This window comes from Syngnathus scovelli, chromosome 5, assembly GCF_024217435.2.
Source record: "Syngnathus scovelli strain Florida chromosome 5, RoL_Ssco_1.2, whole genome shotgun sequence".
NCBI classification, from domain to species: domain Eukaryota; kingdom Metazoa; phylum Chordata; class Actinopteri; order Syngnathiformes; family Syngnathidae; genus Syngnathus; species Syngnathus scovelli.
Window position 1 is genome coordinate 9014826 of NC_090851.1, and position 21609 is coordinate 9036434.

Genomic DNA, 21609 nt, shown 5'->3' on the forward strand with positions numbered 1-21609 from the left:
ACGGCAACGAGACCAAGAAACCATGTTCCAGGAAATACTGAAAACAACCTCATGACCTTCACTTTTCAGTAGGTTTTATTTTTTTAAGACTTCATCAAGTGTTAGTGTAGCAAGTTCCTTTTTATGTCCCTTCAAAATATACAGTATTCATTCACCAATGTCATCTTGCTAAATAACTCTGCATGTGGTCTTGCACACTTCTTAATACGGAAGGATACTGTACCTTCTATGATTAAGTTACAAGTCCGTGTTCACTTTTCCAAACATCTGGTTCTGTCTAAATAAAAAAAATTTAAAAATCAGGTGCAGTCTGAACTCCAACTCAACCGCTGCAGCCTCGACCTTCAGATATTTCTAGGTTAAGTGCATACAAAAGTACTATATCATGTTCGTTTGATGCAAAGCGTGACCTGTACAGACGGCAAGGAATGATTGAGCAAAAAGACTTGTAAGCGCTGGTGCCAAATATTGTGAATTTTTGTAAAGTTACTACACACTACATTGATTAGTGAGCGGTATGTGCCACGACTATAATTGGTTCAGGACCCCAAATGGAACTCTTGAGACTAATACATGAATGATATTTTACTTAATATATTAGCATAGTAGCTCTTATTCCCTGTCTGCCTGCTTCTGTCAATCTCCATTTGTTCAAATTAAACATCTGGTTTGCCTTTCTTGTCAAGGACCAAATTCTAATGGTTTGTCTGGAGTTGCTGTGATTCGAAGGCCAAGATGTAGTCCAAACGAGCCAAAAGTTCTCATGATTACACTTATCATGCACTCAAGCATGACACTATATTTCCTAAGCTTGGCTTCAGTCTTTTCTCCCCCGGAGTTGTTGTTCCTGGTGTCAGGAATGAGTTGAGCCAGGGCGACCAAATGCAGCTTGAACCAGGATTTATTGCAGGGAAAAGGAGTTGGAAGGGAGGCAGGTGGGGAACGAACGACACAGACGGGAGGAAGACTCACGGCCAGCAAAACAGACAGACTGACCGACATGAAGTCCCCTTGGACAAGATTAAAATTCTGACCGTGAGCCTTCAGACAGACCGAGGGAAAACCAGATGACACGAACAGGAACACTGGGCACGAACAGGAATGGACACAACAGTAGACACCGACCGGGAGAAACACACGGGCAGGGCTTAAATACACAGGGTAACAATAGGAAGCAGGTGACAGACATTATGATAACGAAAGGGGTGTGGCCGAGCAAAGTGCAGGCCGAGCGTGCTGTGGCACGGGCGTGACACCTGGCCTGCAATAAGATGACCCATCAAGTTTAAAGCTGATAAAGGTCAGTGTGATCAATGTGGAAACAATTAGTCTGTGCAGAGACTAATGAGATGAACTACATGAAGTATATAGAGAGCTTCTGTAGTCAAGTTCACTTCAAAACTGTATCCTGTCTTAAGTTGTGCCCTGATTGGGGTGGATTGAGCGTCTATGCAGATGTGGAGTAAAATGTTAAAAGAACACACATGAGAAGCAATATGGAAGGATATACAGGCTGCTGTGTTAAATGGGTTTTTTTGATTACATTTGTTCAGTTGTTCTTGGGTTAGCAGTGTGCCATAGCATCCGCCTTACAGTTCTGAGGTTTGGGTTTGAATCTCAGCTCAGGCTTTCCTACGTGGGGTTTGCATGTTCTCTCCATACTTATGTGGCTTCCTCCTGCAGCACCAAAACATGTGGTACCTGTTAGGTTAATTATAGACTCCAAATCATCCATTGGACTGAATGCGAGCGTGAATGATGGTTTGTCTACATGTGCCCTTGGACTGACTGGCAACTTCTACCGGGTGTACCTTTTGAGCTAAATGTTGCATACTCAGGCAACATTTAAAAAAATTAAAAGCACATTTGTTTAGGGCGGCATTCTATAAAAACTAGATCATTTTTATTTATTATTTTTCACATAGCTTGTTTAAATTTTATTTTTTCCTTGTATTACTGTAAAAAGTTATAATTCTGTTTGCCCAGTATCACATTTGACTAGTTTTTGAATAACTAAAAAACAAAATAACAGTTTAGAAAGCAGATTGGTACGTTTTTTTATTTTTTATTATTATTGATTTGCTAACAGTACGTTGAAACTGACTTTAACACATTGCAATTTGTTGTACTACGTTCATTTTGCCTTCACTTATAGTTTATTTTACTGGTTGTTTTATCACAGACAAATTATTTAGGTTGATTTACCTGACATGTTTTGGCGTGTACTTCCGCCTTCATACACGGAAGTACACGCGAAACATGTCAGGTAAATCAACCTAAATAATTTGTCTGTGATAAACCAACCAGAAAAATAAACTTTGCAATTTGGCTAACGATACGTATGACTATATTCTATAACTAAGTGAAGAACTTTATGAGTACTCTACGAAAATTGCGAAATGATATGTACTCCATGTTCATTCACACTCCATTCATAGTCCATGCACATAAACTGGGCGTTTACTGTGACGTCCCCACATTTTATGATTGACAATAGTAACCGCGAATCCAATGTCGTTGTTCGTCTACGATTAACCAATCAGAGAATGAGTTGGATTGTTTACGGAAATCATAGCGGAGCGCACACGTGAATGAGCTACTCACGTAAAGAATACCCCATAAACTGCCAGTACTTAAAATAAACTTGTGATCAAAGTGGTTGGATGAGTGAAATAGCTTCTATACTGAAATATTAGCCCGCGATTGTCCGTTTTCACATTGAGATGACCATGGAATGTTCAGACGAGGTGTTCGAGTTGAACGTGAAGCCTCCAAAGCGTCTTCGTACCGTACAAACTGGGGCAGAAACAGAACCTGACGCACAGGAGAGCCAGAGTAAAGTTGACGTGGTAGGTGAGAAACAAATAAACACACAAATATAAATAATAATTTGAATTTGTATCTTTCAAACTGCTCATCCACACTAGAGTCGCGGGTGCGCTGGAGCCTATCCCAGCAGTATTTTGGGCGGTCGAATGCCGAATAAGAATACCTTATGTGTCTCAGAGTATCATCATGCCCGTGTACAACGCCTCCTGTTGGCTGGATGAGTGTCTGCAATCAATATTGGACCAAGACTTCACTGGGATTATGGAACTATCCATGTTTGATGATGCCAGTACTGTATGTTTTGTTAGATTTATTCACATTTTTGCATACCGTGTGTGGTTTGTCTTGTATGTATAGAATTTCAACATGCATCAATCTTCCAACATGGATCCATCATTTCTCTAAAATAATATTTTTCTCATTGAATTATCATACCACATAGTTTTCTATGTTCCAAAGCCATCTTGTTATCCATTTGCTTGTTCTCTAGGATGACTCCAGAAAAGTGATGGAGGCTTGGAAGGGGAAATTAGAAGCAAGGGGCATCTCAGTGGTGATTAGTGGCCATAACTCCGACCAACCAAGAGGAGGTCTGTTCTGTTCTGTTGTACTGAGTGATTCAGTCCACATCTTAGAAGCAATCATTTATCAGAAAGTTGCATGACACAATAAGCTGTGTTTTTGTATTCAGCCAGTTTTGTTTCCACCCCACTCCCAGTTTTATACAGCTTGAATGAAAATGACTTCCATCTTGACATTTTAACATCACATCATGTAATTGAGATGTGCGTTGCTTGAGGAGCTGTTGAGTATTTGCATGCGTGTAAACACAATCTGCATTCCTGGCTCCCTTAATGATGGCATCAGTCATCGAATTATTTCCAAAGATGCATCATGCAAGACATTTGTTTGTCCTCAGCAACTTTGCTTTTTAACATAGTCATACTTAATGATCAGTTATTTTCAGAATAGCATAATTATCTTCACATAAATCAATGGAATCATGCAAAAATGTCACCATTTTCTTCTAGTACTAGTGTGAAAGCATGCATGTTTTAGTACTTTGTGTATTTGAAAAATACATAAAGAAGTATACTGATCTACCGAGTACATCATGTTCTAACCATTGTCGCTCATACAGGTCAATGTAAAATCTCCCAAATGGAAACTTATGGAAATGCTGCTTTTTCTTTCAGTGGGATATGCAAAAAATAAGGCAGTAGCGCAGAGTTCTGGAAAATACTTGTGCTTTCAGGATGCGGTAAGTATGTGTGCAGTCTTATGTTAGTTCTATTAAAACGTCACTTGTCATCCTACGTCCAATTTGAAAAACCTGGAATGGAAAGACCATCTGGAACCCTCCGCCACTAATCAAATGAAGTTGACCTCATCACTTCTTAGTTTTGCTTTTAAACTCCACATTAAGACTTTTCTTTGTTCCAACGGAGGGTGTCCATCAAAACACGGTGCCTGACAGTCCGACTGCATTCTCATAAAATTCCTCCATTAGCTCGCTTGTACTTGTCCCTCTGCTCGACACAGTTCAAGTCCTACAAAAGACCAAAAGTAGATGAAGCGAAAGCGTTTCTTTTAGACTTTGTCAAGCACATCTTAAATGTTATTACAAGTCTGATCTTTTCCTCTCCATGCATGATTACATATACATTCAGAGAAAATCGGTTCCAGATGAGGAGATGAGGGGGGAAAAATCTGCTCCTATTCTTTCATGTTGGGGTTCTGTTCTCCGAGAGCTAATCAAGTTTAATACGATTTATAATGAGTATTCTCTCGAAGAAAGAGAAAAGGTTAAAAAAAAACGCCTCTACCATTTCAAACAGAGATCACACGCTATTATATTTGCATCCTCACTTATATTTGACGTGCATTGTGAATTACTGTTCCTCGTGTGTCGCAGGATGACATCATGTTGCCCCAAAGAGTTCGGTTGCAGTTTGAGACATCTGTCCTCCACTCAAGCTCCGTAAGTTTTGCTACACGTGTTTTTTACATTAACTTCCTTTCCTTTATCCTCGCCCGACTTTTTTTTTGTCTTTTCACTTTCTGTCATCTGTCCTTCACACCACTCGCTCAGACAGAAGCCATTTTTGTCTGCATTAATGTGTTTTGCAGACCTGTGTGCAGGAAGTGAATCTTATCCAAATGTTTGAAATATTTGCACAATAAGAGCGACTGTGTCCACATGCCATGATGTTGGCATGCAGAGCAGTGTGAGTATCCGGTGTTGATGCTTTCTGTGGCCCTCCAGGTCAGGGGTTGGGGGTCATATGTGTGAGGGAAGTGAGGGAGACAGTACAGAGACAGCAGGCCTGCCGCCCTGCACAAACAGCCTGTCCCTTTCTGTTACGCTTGTCATTTTTTTCACTTGACAGCTCTGTGTCAAAATGCAGAACATCAGAAGGTCTTTTTCTTTTTGGACAAGGGCCTCGGCTTCTCCCATCTGCTAGGTATTGACTGTGGAATCTGGGTCTACAATCTGCCAAAAAAAGAATATTAAAAACTTCATATAAACAAGTGGTCTGATTATGAAACCATATCTTCATTGGATTACAACTGCTGCCAATGTCAAGATACCTATGTAAAGAAAAGCTAGTAAATATGTATTCATATTTTAAAAATTCCATACCACTCTAAAAAAAGAAGATGATTTTGTGGTTTCATGGTAGTGTTATTTTTTTCCCTGGTCTTTGTAACATTCATGCGCAAAGGATAGTGGTCATGTTTTTGTGTGATACTTTTCTAGCAGCAAACTAAGATACACAATACTTTGAACAATTAACTTTCTGGCAAAGGTAAACCTGTTATAGATAGACTTTAGGTTGATTAATTGTAAAAAAGGGGAAATCACTGTCATTTGTTTTTAAATGTTTCTTTAGAGGTGCAACGATTAATCGATTAATTGTCAACTATTCAATTACAAGATTATTCGGAAAATTCTCCAAACCCTTTAAACATTTGTTCTCTCATTCATTAGTTAATCAACAAAATAATCGACAGAATCGAATTATTCAAACAATTGTGAGTTTCAGCTGTAGAACTTTTTTTGTTTTATGTACTGTCCTTTTACAGTCACAAGGCCCTTCCCCAACCACTGGAAGCTGTGACTGTGTATTACAGTTTCAAAGTTTGAAAAGCAGCCATGTTGACTTTCTCATCAATTTGTGTTTTTTATTACAGTTGATAGGCTGCAGAGTTCGCCGGCTTCCAGAGAGCTCCACGGAACGCTACACGCGCTGGATCAACACAATCACTCAGGATCAACTCCTCACACAAGTAAACACTCTGAGCTCACTGCACTCTGTATGGGCCTTTCAGAGGGGTCATGTGGCAGGCACTGAGCAGGTCAGTTTAAAACAGGATACATACCTGCCCCTTGCCGTTTCCACGGAAACGGCCCGGTGGACGGACTGGATATTAGCTACGGATCGCTGGTGACCTTTCTGTCACTCAGTCCCACCAAAGGAAGCGGCTCCCGCTGTCATCTGTCATTAGTGGAAAGTGTCGGTCCTGGAACTGTTAGGTTTGCAAACCAAACTGCACTGTGAAGTTTACTGAGGAGACTTTGTCTTTCATTTGCAGGGGACATCTGGGTATGCTTATAGTGCTGCAATAGTACATGACGTTCACTTCCACACTGCCAGCATATTAAAGTTTAACCCAGATGCTGTGTAAGGAGCAAAAAGACAAGTAAAAGCCAAAACTGGAGGAGACAGCCAATCCTCTCACTGGTTAGAAGTCAGGTATTTCAACGGGAAAACAACTTCCTAAGGTTGAATGTCATCCAACATCATCCAAAAATAAAAATAGTGGCTCCAGGACTATATGGGTCATTGATAGTGTACTGGTTCACGTACTTGACTTTTATGCAGACCTTGAAATCACTTCGAGTGGTTGTTTCCTTTCCATATGTGCCTTGTGATTGACTGGCAATCAAGTTGTAGTCTGCCGCCTGTCAAAGGGGAGTTGACATGGGCTCCTGCTCCCCACCACCATAAACTTGAATAGAAAATGCACAGATCATTTTAGGATGATTGAGTCAAGAAGTGCAATTATACTGCAAACAATAATTTTGGGCTGGATAGCCGCATCTTTGCACCATAGTTGTGGATACTCAAAAGTTTACAGAGCGGAGAAGCTAAAAGCTGGAAAATAAATTTCGCTGCGATAAACATTGAGGAGCGTCTCCTGTATTTGAATTTATGTAGCAGTGGAATGTAGCATTGCAACTGCAGTTGCTGTCGGAGCAAAACACACTGTCACCAAGACGACAGGTCTCTTGATTACACACACAGACACACACACACCGTCTGGATAATGCTTTGCCAGGCATTCAAGGATATTTATATGATATTACATTTCATGAGAATGTGATCATTTCTCCCTTCTTAAAACAACTCATTTTCCTCGCGCTTCTCTTTCTCCACATTCTGCATCTTTGCCTCTACTTGTCGGGTCAAAAAGCCGGGCCTAGGTAGACGTAAACCAGATTTACTCAGGGTGGTGCTTGCTTCACTTGATTCAGAGCAGGACTCTTGAGTGTTCATCTGCAGGACATTAGGTATGGTTATCAATAGCCTTCCCAACCCTGCTCACTAGTCACAGCCTCAGACTTTCTCATGCTTTCCCACATTCTTATTCATCCGATTCATGCATTTGGCTTTAGTTTACATCTGCAAAGTGTTGAAATATTGCAACAGAGGAGCCACATGCACGTAGGTGGATGCACATAAACACACACATGCTCATATTTAGTAGATTCGTCCAGCTGACTCTGACGTTTTGGTCTTTTTTTCATTTTGAGCCAGGCAATTGTGTGCACATAAAATTTTACGTGCGCACATTTACACATCGTGTGAAATATAGTGAGGCAACTGAAGAAAGACAAGATTAACCTGAAATCATCCCCACACGCTAAACACAACAACTGTGACAGGACACCCAGAGGATGGAAAGAGGAATAAGGGGGGGCTTGGAGAGCAGTGAGGTGGGGGTCTGTGAGAACGTAAATATACAGCTCATCATGGCGTTTAGTTTAGGAGATGCAGCCAAAGAAATAAAAAACGGTAAAAAGAAAGGCATTAATTGTGATTCCCTTGTATGTGTACGTGTCTGGAAGCACACACCTTTTCATGTTGTTCAGGAGCACATTTCTTTGCAGATTTTAAAATCAACATGTGCACATGGTGGGACTTTGTGAGGCCACTTCATGCTTATCATGGAGGTGATGCGTTTGCTGCTAGGACGGACCATGACATTATATTCAAGCACCATATTTAAAGTAGGACCATGCTGTTTTGTTATTACCATGGTGACCTCAGATCACCTTCTTTAGCCCACAATGTTGGTTGGACCCGCCTTTGTGGTATTGTTTGTGTTTCTGACAGGACAGCACTTCACTCTCACTTGAAGAATTTATTTTTCTTTAGTAGTCAGTGTCTGTCACAGTCAGATTTGACTGATTTAGGCACTGGTGATTTGGATTTGCCAGTCACTTGAATGTAAACAACACATCATAACTATAGAGGGAGCCCTTGATCCAAACAAGAGCATAATTAATTCCTCCTGAATGATCTGTAGTAATATCTTCAGCCAGTGATAATGTTCATTCTCCTGCCTTTGGTGCAGGCAGAGTAGCTTCACTCTAATTTGATATGTTGTCATCAAGGATGGCGCTCGCTCCTACAATATTTATATCTGTGAAAAGCTGACAGAATTTCCTTATATGGTCAATCCACTTTGCAGTGTAAACACTGTTCTTTATATCTTATGAGCTGATGTTTGAGGACATTTCTTGCACTTTAGGTATACACCTCACATGGACCAACAGTAATCATGCCGACTTGGTTCTGCTCGAGGGACTGGTTCTCTACTGTTGGATGGTTCAGCGAGGAGAGCAAAGTAAAGTACAAAAACTTTTACACTCCACACTGCAAACACATGCATGACATACATTTCTTTGTTAATTTGTGTGATTATTATTAAATTAAATTGGACAGTGAGTTTTGAAGTGATATTTATCCTTTTGCTTTTGACTGACTTTCGACTGTTACGGTTCTGCAGTTGTATATTAATTTGTGTTTCACTTTACAGTTTTCACTGTCTTTGTGCTTATCCCATTGCTGTATGCAAAACGCTTTGTTACAGCTGCAGCTCTTGAAAAATGCGTTATAGTATAAATCAAGGTGTATTGTTTTGTTTTATTTGCAAGATCTTCTCTTGCGCAGGGGTTAACAAGTTTTTATTGTCTACTTCATTTTGATTCGTCTCTGTCTCCAGGGAGTCCCAGAGGATTTGATCTTCTTTTACCAGAGTCTTCGGGAAGGAGGACTGGTGACCCGGGTTGACCAGTGCCTTGTGGTGTACCGTTACCACGAGAAGGCCACAACACACTCCGTGAAAGAGTCAGTTTCACCATCTCACCCTTCTCCACTCAGCTACTCGTGCTCAAGCACATGCACTTAGACATACTGTTGATCCTCCACCTCCTCACAGCTGCCCGCTGCCATCCTAGATTCCCTCGGCTCAACACAGACATGCAATGCATCACTTGGCCAAGACGTACTCAGCTATATCATACATTTTCTCTTTCACTTTTTTCCCTTTTCTTCCTGAACTTCTCTTTATTATTATATAAAATATTATTATTATTATCATTATGTACAAGGCCCTTCACCAAGCATCCTCCTCCCTGTCATTATCTATTAGCCGCCTTATTTTGGGAAGCCTATTTCAAGCTTGCCTACTTTCCACCCAATCCCCCCCCCCAACTCCTTGACACCCCCTCCTCATCCGCTACTTCCTTTGACAAGTGAAACCTGGCCTCGCACACGTAAAGTAATTATAGACAATGTTTGTGAGGTGAGAAATGCTTTCTTAAAAACTTGGGAGGGTGACAAAGACGTACTGAGATGATTGTCTGACACATGAAGACGTGTGAATTTATGAACGTGATTGTGTGTGCGTTATGTAAAAAATGTCAGCGTGTTGATGAGCCAGGTTAAAGGGACACATACGAACATGCTTATTATATGCCATCTCCATTGTTAGGGAAACCATTTGGAACCTGCGAGTTGGATTCCTTCAGGAGAGAGTCATTAGCCAATGGGAGAGCTTCACCATATGGAATGCCGGGAAACAGGGCCGGAAGCTGTATCGTTGCCTTAACGACACTAATCGGAACAAAGTATGTCGTCATATATATTGCAAGAATAGAAAAGATGAATGGATGCACTATAGATGTTCATGGGCACCACCAGTTCTCTATTGTGATGTCATTTTTGTAAGGTCAAAGCTTTCTGCGATGTGGACCACAACAAGATTAATAAAGGTTTTTACACCTATGAGGACTCCAAGGTGAGCTTAACTAAACACTTATCTGTGCATCTAGAGTTAGCACTAAGCTGTCTTTTGCCTTCTGTTTAGGAGCGACCAAAGCCAAGAATTCCCATCCTGCACTACAAAGATGCGTCGCCCCCGTTTATCATCTGTGTCAAACTGGTGAGCTGAAAGTGTTTTTGTGTGTTTGCTGTTTCTAACCCCCAGCTCAACAATCTGCGTTAACGACATAATGAGCGAGGGCGTGTGCCCGGCACAGGACGTAGCACACAGGAGGCCTGCAGGAAATGGCTAGAGACAGCAGCCTGATCTTTGAACACATGGCGCTTGTATAAACATCAACTGATCTGCTCATTTTTAAATTGTTGTCAAAAAGGACTTTGTCAAATCTTCAAACCAGTTTCATTTTTTTCTTTTTTTTTTTTTTTTTTGCAGTGTCTGGTCAAATGCACACATAGGCAACCAAGAAAAACATTCTCGCTGCCAAATGACAAATAGCATCCTTATCTCCCAGACTCAGACATCAAATCTACGCTGACCCCATCAGCAGGCAATACTAATTGGTCAATTATGGGAATTAGATGTGGAGTCGGTGTAATTTTCTGTGAAAAACACCTGGACTCGATCCCATGTTTGTCAGCCAAATGCTACATTGCTCAAAGCAACAATAGGACGTCTTTGAACTGTGTTCACAAAGCCAAGGTTAAACTTGATTTGTAGGCTTGTCAATGTGGGTGTAAATTTTAGCGCATTTATAAACTCCAACGCAAACTCAGAAGACAGGATGTCAACAAGATACCTCCCAAAAAAGTTTGGTTCTTAGAACAAATACTGGAGAATGTCAAATGAGGTTTTGCATAAACATTTTTGCTTTGTCTCTCTTAATGTTTTTTTCTCATACGCACTGTTTCTTGTGTGTCTAGGACATGACAGGTGGTGTTCTAGAAGAAAACCTCAACTCGTTGCAGTTGAAAGAAGGAATAGATTTCTTCCATTTCAACTGACCGCTTGAGAAAATCTTGAGTCTAGCTGTTATGGGGCAAGTTGGGGGAGTTTTTCCATTTTTGGAGGTATCAGGAGGAATTAGGGCCATATCGCACAGCTAATTAAATTCTTTCTGTCAAGCTAGGAAATGATTGGCTTATGAGAGTACTTGAAATGGCTCCGTGTGAGCACACTGGAAACATCAGTGCAACATTATGACAAGGTTGAATAAGCAATATGTTTAGCATTGATGTGGTTTATGTAAATAATGACATCTTTCTGGACTGTCAGTTTCCTGCAAACTTGCAATGAGGAGACCAGCTTGGTGCTAATGTCCATGCAAGTTGATTTACTTTGGGACAGAAGCATCCCAGCTTTTGGCAATCTCTGCATTTAACTACTCTCACCTGCTTCCTGACTTGCTGCACATTTCATACGCATACGTAATGTATTTTGTATCCATAGTGATGTTCCTAATGGCAAGAAGATAGAAACAGCTCATCAATTTGGACCTTCCAAAGCTATTCCTTCATTTTTAGCTTATTGGAGTAGACACATTTTCTGAAAAGATGACTCGATGATTACAGCTGCAAGTTGTTAGTATCAAAGGTGTGACCTTTACACTTGAACTTTTTAATGTTAAAAGATGTGAGGGAGTGCGTGGAGCATCAGAGCACTGAACTCAACAATGGGTGTGGCCTCCCTGTCTGATGTAACCACATGGACACATCTGCTACAAACATGGACACGGCCTGTGCTTGTTTGGCATTCTCCAAGACTCCTATGAAACAATATTCTCTCCAAGAGAGCACAGCTCTGATACGTAAACCCTCCAAATAGTTTATTCTACCTCACGGAGCGTGAACCTTTTCTGCCTGGAGCCAAACAGACCTTTAACCACATATTTCCTTCAGTGTTCCTGCCTTTCTGTAAATCTGCACTCTGCAACTTGGAAGGAGGCAGCAGGGGCACACTGCAGCATTGTTTTCAATGAATAGGCACGACTGTTTGGGCCTGATAGTGCTATTAGTTTTTTTTTTTTTCTTGGTAAGATAGTCACGTTTGCCGAGCACTCGTGGCAATCAAGCATTTACAGTGAAGTAAATAAAACAAAATCTGATTGTGGCTCAGAGTTTGCCCTGCAAAGCAAACCCTAGGGAGGTAACTGAGAATTTGGTGATGTTCAGACAGTTATTTGACTGTAATGGACTTTCATCCAAGTATTAAAAAAAGAATAGTTATAACTACAATGGTGTCACTTTGTCCAAATACATTTGAGCCCATGAAAATGGAGTATAAAATGGCTAAAATCCCTAAATGGCAAATGTTTGTGAAACTTCTGAAATTAAAGCACATCTTTATTTTTTATTTGCAACCTCATTGTGTTGGCAAATTCATCAAAATTGTCCAACAACAACCTCTGGACCTAATATTGTGTATTTTATTGTGTTTTCTCCACATAGTTGTATCATCATGCTTCTGCAATTAAAGATGATCATCACCATCGTCTGTCTTATCCATCTTGTTTTCAATTAGTTGATTCATTTCAGTGTCTCTCATCAAAATAGTCAAACAATGACTTTAGAATAAAGAAAATGAGAAGATGTTTACAACTAATAGTTTGGAACAAATGTTGCCTCCTTTGATTCTTTGTCTCTGAGCCACTTCACATCTTTGGTCCAGGATGATGCATTTCAACATCTGCTCGCTCCAGGAGGCTCCTTGTGATTGGTTGAGCTCACTTGTCTTCGCCACTGCCAGTATCAGAGACGCGCCTAACGTTCCAAACGTCCTCGTCTTCTGTTGCACGAATGGTACGCAATGTTTTAAAAGCACCTGATAGCATCACCATTTCTCAACTGATTAAAATCAGTAAAAGAATCTCATCCCGTGCTTATCCAAAAAACAACTCATTCAAACTTTTATTGGTCCCATAAAGTTGACTTTTTGCACAAGAAAGTCATGAGGAGATAAGCAAGGCTGTGGCAAGAATAAAACGTGAGTCGATAATATAATAATGAAGACTAGCGCACCAAAATTAAAAGAATCTTTCTGGGTTAGCATGTTTTTTCCATGTGTCCCTAAATGTTTGCATGGAGGCAATGGCTGGTTTATATCACCCATATGATTGGCCTCATCTTTTCAGCACATCTTTTCAGTCTGCCAGATTGACGCGACACATTTTAGAGAGTAACAAACCAAAGCCAGTTGTTTGAGGGAGACCTTGCTCTGTCCAAACACAAATTGTCCCCTCTGCAATCCTTCATGATAAAGCACTTGATCACGATGAACCCTAATGGAGAATCCATGAAAAAGATCCAAGTAGAGAGTAAACATAGCTTTACTTTGTGTTTACACTCCATCCCTCTGCAGACATCAGTTCTGATAACTAACACACACAGGCAGAATAAATGACACTGACCCCAGAGGCTGCTGGTCAAATAAACTTGCACCAAGCAGGGCAACTGATAAGAATCGGGTGTGTTTGGGTGAAGTGCGCTCGTAAAGGTCAGACACTGAAGGCCTTTTAACACATTCCTTTGTTTCCTGGTCTCTTTTTTTTTGTGCCGTCACGCTATGCAAGGCCAAGGAACACATGCACAACATGGTCTGATGACATCTGCCTTTGTGACATAAATCTTCGTATTGCAATGACAGTAACGACAGAAAGGAAAGAAACCTTGTGATCTATCAGTTGAAATTCTTTTCTGATATGTTTCAAGTCACGCCCCACAGAGGATAATATCCTTTGTGCTGCACATTAGTGGTTCACTCATTAATAATTAGCTCAGTAGTGATTATGTGTCCATCATCCAAGCGACAAAGTCAGAAGATAAAGGCAACAAATTAAAGAACACAAACACGAAGGTAGTTCAATGCCATGAGTGGGAACATGTCTATTATGAAATGTTTTGATTGTTTGCAAGTTTGTATTTAATTCTTTCCAGTTTGCTTTGCAATAATTACTTTTAAACATAGTGTACTAAATATGTGGAAGGTCTTGTTTGTTTCTTACTATTTCAACATTCATAAGTAATTTACAAAAACATGTTTGCAAATTGTGTAACTCAGAAGGTGTATGTGGATCACTATGACTCAGATGCTCCCTGCGGGTATTTTATTTTCAAGTGCACCCTCAGGGGAACCCCCCCTTCCACTTTCCAAGAAAGGAGAGTGTGCCATGTGAGTGTGGAGGAAGTTAGAACCATGAAGGTTGAAATCAGAGACTGAGGAATGTACGTGTGTGTGTGTATGTGCGTACGTGCGTGTGTGTGTGTCACCATCAGGAAACAGTGTGTGGACTGACAAAATGTTTCCCCTTCATGGGACTGCCTGAGAGGGGCCAGGTGAAACATGGGAGCGGGTGAAATCTACTTGCTGTACTATGGTGAATGAGCAATGAGGTCAAAACACACATCACTGGCTTCCTCTGTTGTGGTGGCAGGATGACACTCCCTCTGCTGCCTCCACATCTGGCAGCAGTGATCAAAGTCTGTGAGTCTGTATTTTTCAGAATTTCTTCCCCTTTATTATACTCAATGGGAAATTCAATCATACTTCAGGCGAGCAACTCTCAACAACTAGTTGCCATTGTGCGGGACTCAGCTACTGGGGGCACTGCCCCCTGGCCTCCTCCCACAAAATATGCTTTGAACCCCCAGGTTCCAGGCCAAATAATTTATATTCATGTATTTACTGATTATTCCGGGAATTTTTTCCACTTATCCCCCATGGGGAACATAATGTTCATCAGCCTTCTTTGAAGAATGTTTTGGGTTTGTAAAAAAAAAAAAAAATGTTTGTTTTGAGGACCCCCTGAGATATCCATGGCCTTAGTTAACGTAATTGTCTGATCGTCCGCTCCGATTAAAAATGAAAGTTACTGTCGCCCATACTGCTTAGAGAAATGCCTCCTGGGGCCGGGCCTGGCTCAGTGATAGAGTGATCATCTTCCAACCCAGAGGTTAAGAGTTCCATTCCCAGCCATTGAGACCCTATTATTGAGCAAGACACTGAACCCCCTACTTGGTCATGGTGTGTCATCAGTAGGTGAATGGGGAAGCAGTGAGAAGTGTTTTGAGTACCAAATTTACAAGTGACAGCCCACCATTCATCAGTGATGGTGGTGTGTGTGTGTGTGTGTGTGTGTGTGTGTGTGTGTGTGTTGAGGGGAGTGCAGTGGTCTTTAGGTATTTCTCGAAATACACTTCATTGCTGTGGCACTCAGTGGGAATGTGACAAGAGGGCAACATGCTTGCCGTTCCGACTGTTTTCTCACGGGAAAACCTAAGAGGCGTTTAGAGCACACGTGTGACTTTTCCTTGTCTTTTTCCACCAATACTCATCGTGTCGAGATCTGTAATTCTTCTATGCTATGTACAGTTTGAATACAAATAGTTAATACTTGAATTAACGTAGTAGTTTGGCAAAAGGTCACTACTATCTTTAATACTATCTAATGATAACATCAGAAAAAATACCTCTATGTGTTTATTCACTATCTTTAATGCTATCTGATCATAATATCAGGAAAAAATGTCTGCAGTATATCCCAATGCCTGTTTTCAAAATACAAAAGACGTCAGAAGAATACTTATTCAACTAAAATCCAGCAATGTGAAAAATGCATTTAACGAGGTAAATGCATAATTTCTTACTTCCTATTATTCATTGAAAGAAACAATGCCCCAACTTTATTCACTTGTGTTGAATCTAAAATTGGTTCAGTATTTTTGGTCAACAGAAGCTCATTTTGCTGACCGCAGAAACTCCACGCACGCGCGCACACCAATTTGCGCGGTGCACGCGTACTGCAGTTTCAAGGCGAGTAGTGTGGGCGTGGCTTGGAGCAAGTACTCGCGTGTCCAGTCAGCTTCTGGCACGCTCCCACCGTGCACGGCCAAGAAAACTTATTTAAAAAGGGCTGGTGGTGCGCACACTCCCAGTCCCCACACGAGCCTCTAACCCGCAATGTAGCTGACGCGGATCTTTTCACCGTGCGTTGTTATCGGTTCTTACGGCTTGGAGAGGCACAGTACAATCGTCGGGATCCGGACCGCCAGGATGATCCGGCCGTGGGCTGCACTCCAGTGGGTCACAATGGCGCTTGTGTACCGGGCCTTGTGTACCGCGGCTCAGTACTCCAGCGATCTGTGCAACTGGCGAGGAAGGTAAGGATGGAGCCCACGCCAATAAACACACGATGCGCGCAATCACGAGCATAAATTCCACTTTTGCCCTCTCACACCATATTGTTAACATTGTTTGTCTGCTTCCAGGTAGGTAGGTGGTCGCGTCTTTTAAATAAAGTGAACAGGAGCGTCTTATTTTGAAACTTTTCTTTCGGAGAGATTCGAGCGCTTCAAGGTTTTTTTTTTTCTTCGTTCTTTGTTCCTCGAATTGAATTTCAGCGTGCAGTTTAACTTTTTCCGAGCCACAAATTTTACATAAGAAAAATCCCAAGACGCACCCGTAAACAAAAAGTTGCCTAAAGTTAAATATCTGCCAAGTTGTTGCTGGCATCGATGGATAAACTAACTGTATTTGTTTATATGACGCGTTGACGGGAATATAAATGAGTAACTTTTCTTCTTCCACTTTGATTATTGTTTACAGCAGTAAATACCCTTATGGGGATTATGTAGACGTCATATTTATGACTGCGTGTTTGTTTAGGTCAGACTAATAAATAACATTTATTTTTGAGGATCTGCTTATAAACAAATCCTGCTCCATCTGTCCCCAACTCTTATTTTTTACTTAAGATGCTGATCTAAAATGTTGAAATGCAATCCACATTGCCCAGCACAAGAATGTCTAATCTCCAGTTCCTATCTTAAATAAATAAAACCATATGGAGCCTTTGATCACTTGTCCCCCTCCTAAAGTTGTAAAGAACGAGAGGGATGACTTCACATGTGGCGCTGTAAATTTTAGCCGACTTCTAACGACTTAATAACCCCCTTGTCATTTGGATGTTGAGGTTGCTCGTGCACGCTGACCACATCAGTAGAAGAGAGAAATTTTGTCTTTATTATCTTTGCGCCCCATGAACTAAATCTTTTTTTTCCCCTTAGTGGTCTGACCCACGAGTCGCATCGCAGAGACGTGGAGCAGGTCTACTTACGCTGCTCCCAGGGCTCGTTGGAGTGGCTCTACCCGACTGGCGCCATCATCGTCAACCTGCGTCCAAACACAGAACCGACATCGGCAAACATGGCAGGTCTCCATGCGTGCGTCAAACCCCAGCGTCACTCACAGGTAGTGTCTTTATTATCAATATAGTGGTACCTAGACCTACAAGTTTAATTTGGTGCATGGCAATGCTTATAACTAAAAAAAAATCGTATCCCAAATCCACTTTCCCTATTGAAATGAACGCAAATGCCGTTAATCCATTCCAGCCACCTAAAAAACATCAACATTTTTATGTAAATGTTTGTATAAGAACATTATAAAAAAGATAAAATTTTCCCACTTCACTGTCACTGAACAGTTTTTTTTTTCCCCCAATCAAAAAAAATTGCATAAAATGCATAATATCTGTAGATCCGATCCAGCCGATCAGATCATTGGAAAGTCTGACATCATCCGCTCCTTCTTCTCTGCATTCACCTTTTAAGGACCCATGGTTAGAAAAAATTAAATTGACAAAATCCTCTAGGTATTTTGATAGCTGAAAATGTGAGCACCAAAAACAATAAATATCTTTCAGTGCAGATGTGGTGGGCGAATGTTGAGAAGTTCCATATGGCGATGTGGTGTCAGGCATTTTGAGGCATTTTTTTTTCTTCTAAATCATAAAGACTCAGCGACAACTCCTAATCGAAAACCGTGCACGTTGGAACACATGTTAGTTAAGATACCACTATAGAAAGTCCATTTTACTGTACGTGCATAATACAAACTGTGTATCGTCATCAAGGGTTCTCACCTGTATTTGGAGCGAACTGGTGATCTGAGGCTGCTGATGGCCGAGAGCGAACAGCCGCAGGGAAAAATACGTTGTTTCAGCCTGGCCAACGGCGCTCTCTTTGTGGAGGCCGTCCACCAGGCAGACATCAGTCGCAGGATAACTGCTTTCCAATACGAGCTGGTGTCCACCAAAGGGCCCGGAGCACACCTGTACCCACACCTTCAACCTGGTTTTGGTAAGAATCGTCCACCATGTTGTATGCAGTTCTTTATCCTGACCAAAAAAATGTCTGAGGTCTTATATTAAAATACATGGGAGCTATTTTGAGTTGGCTGGAAAATGTACGTATATCTTAGTCTATGCAATCTCCTTTAAAAAAAACTAAGATAATGATCATATTGCTGATGCCAATGATTTGAAGTGTTGATTTGCTGCATTCACTATCCATCCATTCATTTTAAGGCCTCATTTGGGTTGTGAGTGAGCTGGAGCTTATCCCAGCCCACTCCTGGCAAGAGGCAGGGTACACCCTTGACTGGCCGCCAGCCATTTACGAGGCACATATGAACAAACATACATTTGCACCTATGGACATTTGAGAGGCTTCATTGAGCCTTACATGCATGTTTCTGGAATGTGGGTGGAAAGCAGAGTACTTGGAAGAGCCAGACTTTTTCCCTAACCTCCCAAATTCCACTTCTGTTATTGTCATTTCACTTTTCCCCTTTACTGACTTTGGCACCCTTTTGTGGTGGCACCAAAAAGATTTCCAGAAAATGATGGTTGACTTTGCACTGAGTTTCAAAAGCAATAGCTAAGTATAATAAAATCCTTGCAGAAGTCTCAATTTAGTTTTGAGGAGGGAGTCTGCACAGTTAATAAAAACGACTAAAATTCAATGTAAACAAAGTCAAAAACAGCTGTCACAAGTCAGGTTTCACATTATTATGTAGTTGTCCTCAATTTGTAGTAGGTGATCATCTCTAATGAGATGTTAATCTGTTCAGCACAGGTCTGTCTCAGTGATGTGAGCAAAGGTGACAGGACAAAATTGGGTGATTTTGTGCATAAAAGGCCACATTGCCCATGTGAGCCATCTCATCCAGCATGAATGACTCCCTTGCCCCCCGCCATCTTGTCTCAGCCAGACTTGTAAAAACAAACAGGCCAATCAAAAGGTCATTTTGGGGTCAAGCATAAAAGTCAGCCGATCATCCCTCGGCTGTCAATCAAAGGATTGAGGCATTTTGGGTAGGCCACCCATAAGAGTCAATCAGCTTGGAGGCAAGGGAGGAAGTGTGCTGTTGGTCTTTAATATGTCCAACCAGTTCAAAGAACCTCAACCACACAATTATTACGTTGACGTTCGCTACAATGCAATGTTAGCTAATTCCAATTTCCTTTTCTTACTCTAGTCACTTGTGAACCGTGTTCGGATGAAGAAGTCCTCTTGGCTGTCTGCACCAGTGACTTTGGTAAATATAAAAACAAAGCTGTGCTCATGTTGATTAGTCCAAGGATTTTTTTTAAATGTATTTATTTATTTATATATTTATTTGCTGAAATTATACATGTGGTGAGGGGCAATCCCCGCCCCCCCATCTTCGTTGTGTGTGAAGTTTTCAAAAAATATACATATATAAATGTGTTTATCTACTTCAATCAGAACACTGACCTATGACAGCTTTGAAAATTGCCTTCTCCTCCATTGCGATGTCGATTTGAATCCGATTAATTCTTCACACTACACTGCTAACATTGATGCACTGAAAATAAGAATAAGGTCTCTGTTGTCTCTGTAGCGGGCAGCGGCACCTTTGAAGCCGTGCTATCGATCGGCGACGAGCACTCCCAGGCCGAGCTGACTCTGAGCCGACTCTTCCGCCAGAAGAACAGAATGTTTGTCAGCGGTGGGGCCAAAGTGCGGCGCTGGACGGGGCGTGTCAGCATTCCCACAAAGTGTGGCCTTCCCCACAGAGGAGACGAGTACCTTTTTACTGGCTCTGTCCATTTTGGTGAAGCGTGGCTTGGCTGCGCGCCTCGCTATAAGGACTTCCTGAGGCTTTACGGCAGAGCGCGGAGTACAGGAAGCAACCCTTGTCAAGTTGACGTTGACTGAGGGAATGCAAAGTGGAACAGCCGGAAAGCTTGAGAATGGAGGTCATCTACAACCTTGTATTGTTGCTGTGCAGCAAATCTGTAAACAATGGACCTCTCCTAAAGCTTTCTCCTCTACAGAATGTTATTGATGGTAAAGGTTGGGTTTCGTCATCTGGTTCCAATGGAATCAAATTAATATCTTAGAGCTTATTACTACATGATTTGAAGAGACTAGATGAAATATTTTATGAAGTATTATTTTTCAATTGCTATTGAGTTTGTCTGGCATTATGAATAGGAATCATTTTTTCATTTTCATGTTCATTCATTTTTATGACTTGTAAATTCTTGTTTAAGGTAATGTTCTTGCAAGATTTAGAAAAAAAGACCTTTTGCTTTATCAAACAAAAAATTGACTGCTGGTGAAAAGTGAGCATCCTTCGTGGAGGCAACAGGTAACATAGTGAGCTTGTCTAAAATGTTCTGTACCTCGAGTTACTGAAGTATCAAATGTCATGTGCTGTTATCATACCTGCCAATCAATGAATTTAATCAAATTATTTGTAATTGAATATAATGCTGTTGCCAAGTCATTGTACCAGGATAAGTGTTTGTAAATAATGAGATATGAAGCACTAACTTGTTTGGAACTTCCTAAAATAATGGCCTAAGTACTTTTTCAATTTTTTTTCAGCAAAAAAAAAAAAACTTAACCAAATACTTATTTTTAGTTTCATTTCAGGAGACGTTAAACATAAAACAAAAAAGCTTTTTGTCAAAACACGACTTAGTCCATTATTTTTAAGAGGTTGATATTTTCCTCAAGGGGATACTTTGTTTGATCATTCTTGAATTGAATGTTTGCTTTGTAAAAAGCTCTGTTAAAAACAGTATCATCTTCTTTCAGATGTGTACAATATTCAACTCTGTGAGTCTTTATATATCATATGTATTTCGCCAGTTATCCTCGTGTTTTGCTGTGTCTATATTTACAGATTTTTTTTTAATTGATGTCCCTGTTTTTAGACTTTTTTTGCGCAGAATTGATTTGGTCATTCACAAACTTGTTGTAAATGTTATCAATTGAAAAACTACCAGAATTCCCCAAAATAAATGTGTTGTGCATTGACTGGAGAGCAATAAAACATTTTGGCAGTTTCATTGCTTGCATGTTGGGGTTAATTAAATAATTTTATATCTCAAAATTGTTTTGTTCCCTTAAGGCTAATGACAAGCCTTTTGTAACTGAATCTGAATTCAAATTGTATTAGTGATGAGTCATTTTGTCAAGCACCAACGGCTGTTTTCGGTTTTTTTCCAAGAAGAATAACTGCTGACATTTGATTTTAGTTGAAAATCATGGGGTTTTTTTTTTCACCAACGCAAGCCCGCATGACCTCTGTGCAAACAAATACTGAAGAAAAATA

General features: G+C 40.8%; 2 protein-coding genes and 2 long non-coding RNA genes across 5 annotated transcripts; 2 read left to right on the top strand and 2 right to left on the bottom strand.

The window, feature by feature from the left end:
- Nucleotides 1–57: 57 nt before the first annotated feature.
- On the bottom strand, nt 58–2204 carry LOC125969098 (uncharacterized). Its single transcript, XR_007481441.2, has 2 exons — nt 1257–2204; nt 58–847 (listed from the first exon to the last, which is right to left on the bottom strand). It is a non-coding gene; the product is annotated as an uncharacterized lncRNA (long non-coding RNA).
- A 109-nt stretch (nt 2205–2313) lies between these two features.
- b3gntl1 (UDP-GlcNAc:betaGal beta-1,3-N-acetylglucosaminyltransferase-like 1) lies at nt 2314–12672 on the top strand. 2 transcript variants are annotated; one of them, XM_049720378.2, is made up of 12 exons: nt 2315–2849; nt 3007–3123; nt 3320–3419; nt 4026–4090; nt 4745–4810; nt 6025–6120; nt 8650–8745; nt 9124–9248; nt 9895–10030; nt 10132–10200; nt 10270–10344; nt 11106–12672. In XM_049720378.2, the coding sequence occupies exons 1-12, from the start codon at nt 2724–2726 to the stop codon at nt 11184–11186; spliced, it is 1152 nt and encodes a 383-aa protein (XP_049576335.1). In that variant the 5' UTR covers nt 2315–2723; the 3' UTR covers nt 11187–12672. The 2 variants fall into 2 exon arrangements, with proteins under 2 accessions (XP_049576336.1, XP_049576335.1); XM_049720379.2 differs by lacking the exon at nt 3007–3123 and having other exon boundaries at nt 2314–2849.
- Nucleotides 3504–7607, bottom strand: LOC125968883 (uncharacterized). The gene is made up of 2 exons (XR_007481381.1): nt 6214–7607; nt 3504–5323 (listed from the first exon to the last, which is right to left on the bottom strand). It is a non-coding gene; the product is annotated as an uncharacterized lncRNA (long non-coding RNA).
- A 3364-nt stretch (nt 12673–16036) lies between the features above and the next one.
- Nucleotides 16037–21343, top strand: metrnlb (meteorin like, glial cell differentiation regulator b). Its single transcript, XM_049720380.2, has 5 exons — nt 16037–16337; nt 17244–17427; nt 18092–18317; nt 19498–19557; nt 19885–21343. Exons 1-5 carry the CDS (start codon nt 16231–16233, stop codon nt 20199–20201), a joined length of 894 nt encoding a protein of 297 aa, XP_049576337.1. The 5' UTR covers nt 16037–16230; the 3' UTR covers nt 20202–21343.
- The last annotated feature ends 266 nt before the right edge of the window (nt 21344–21609 follow it).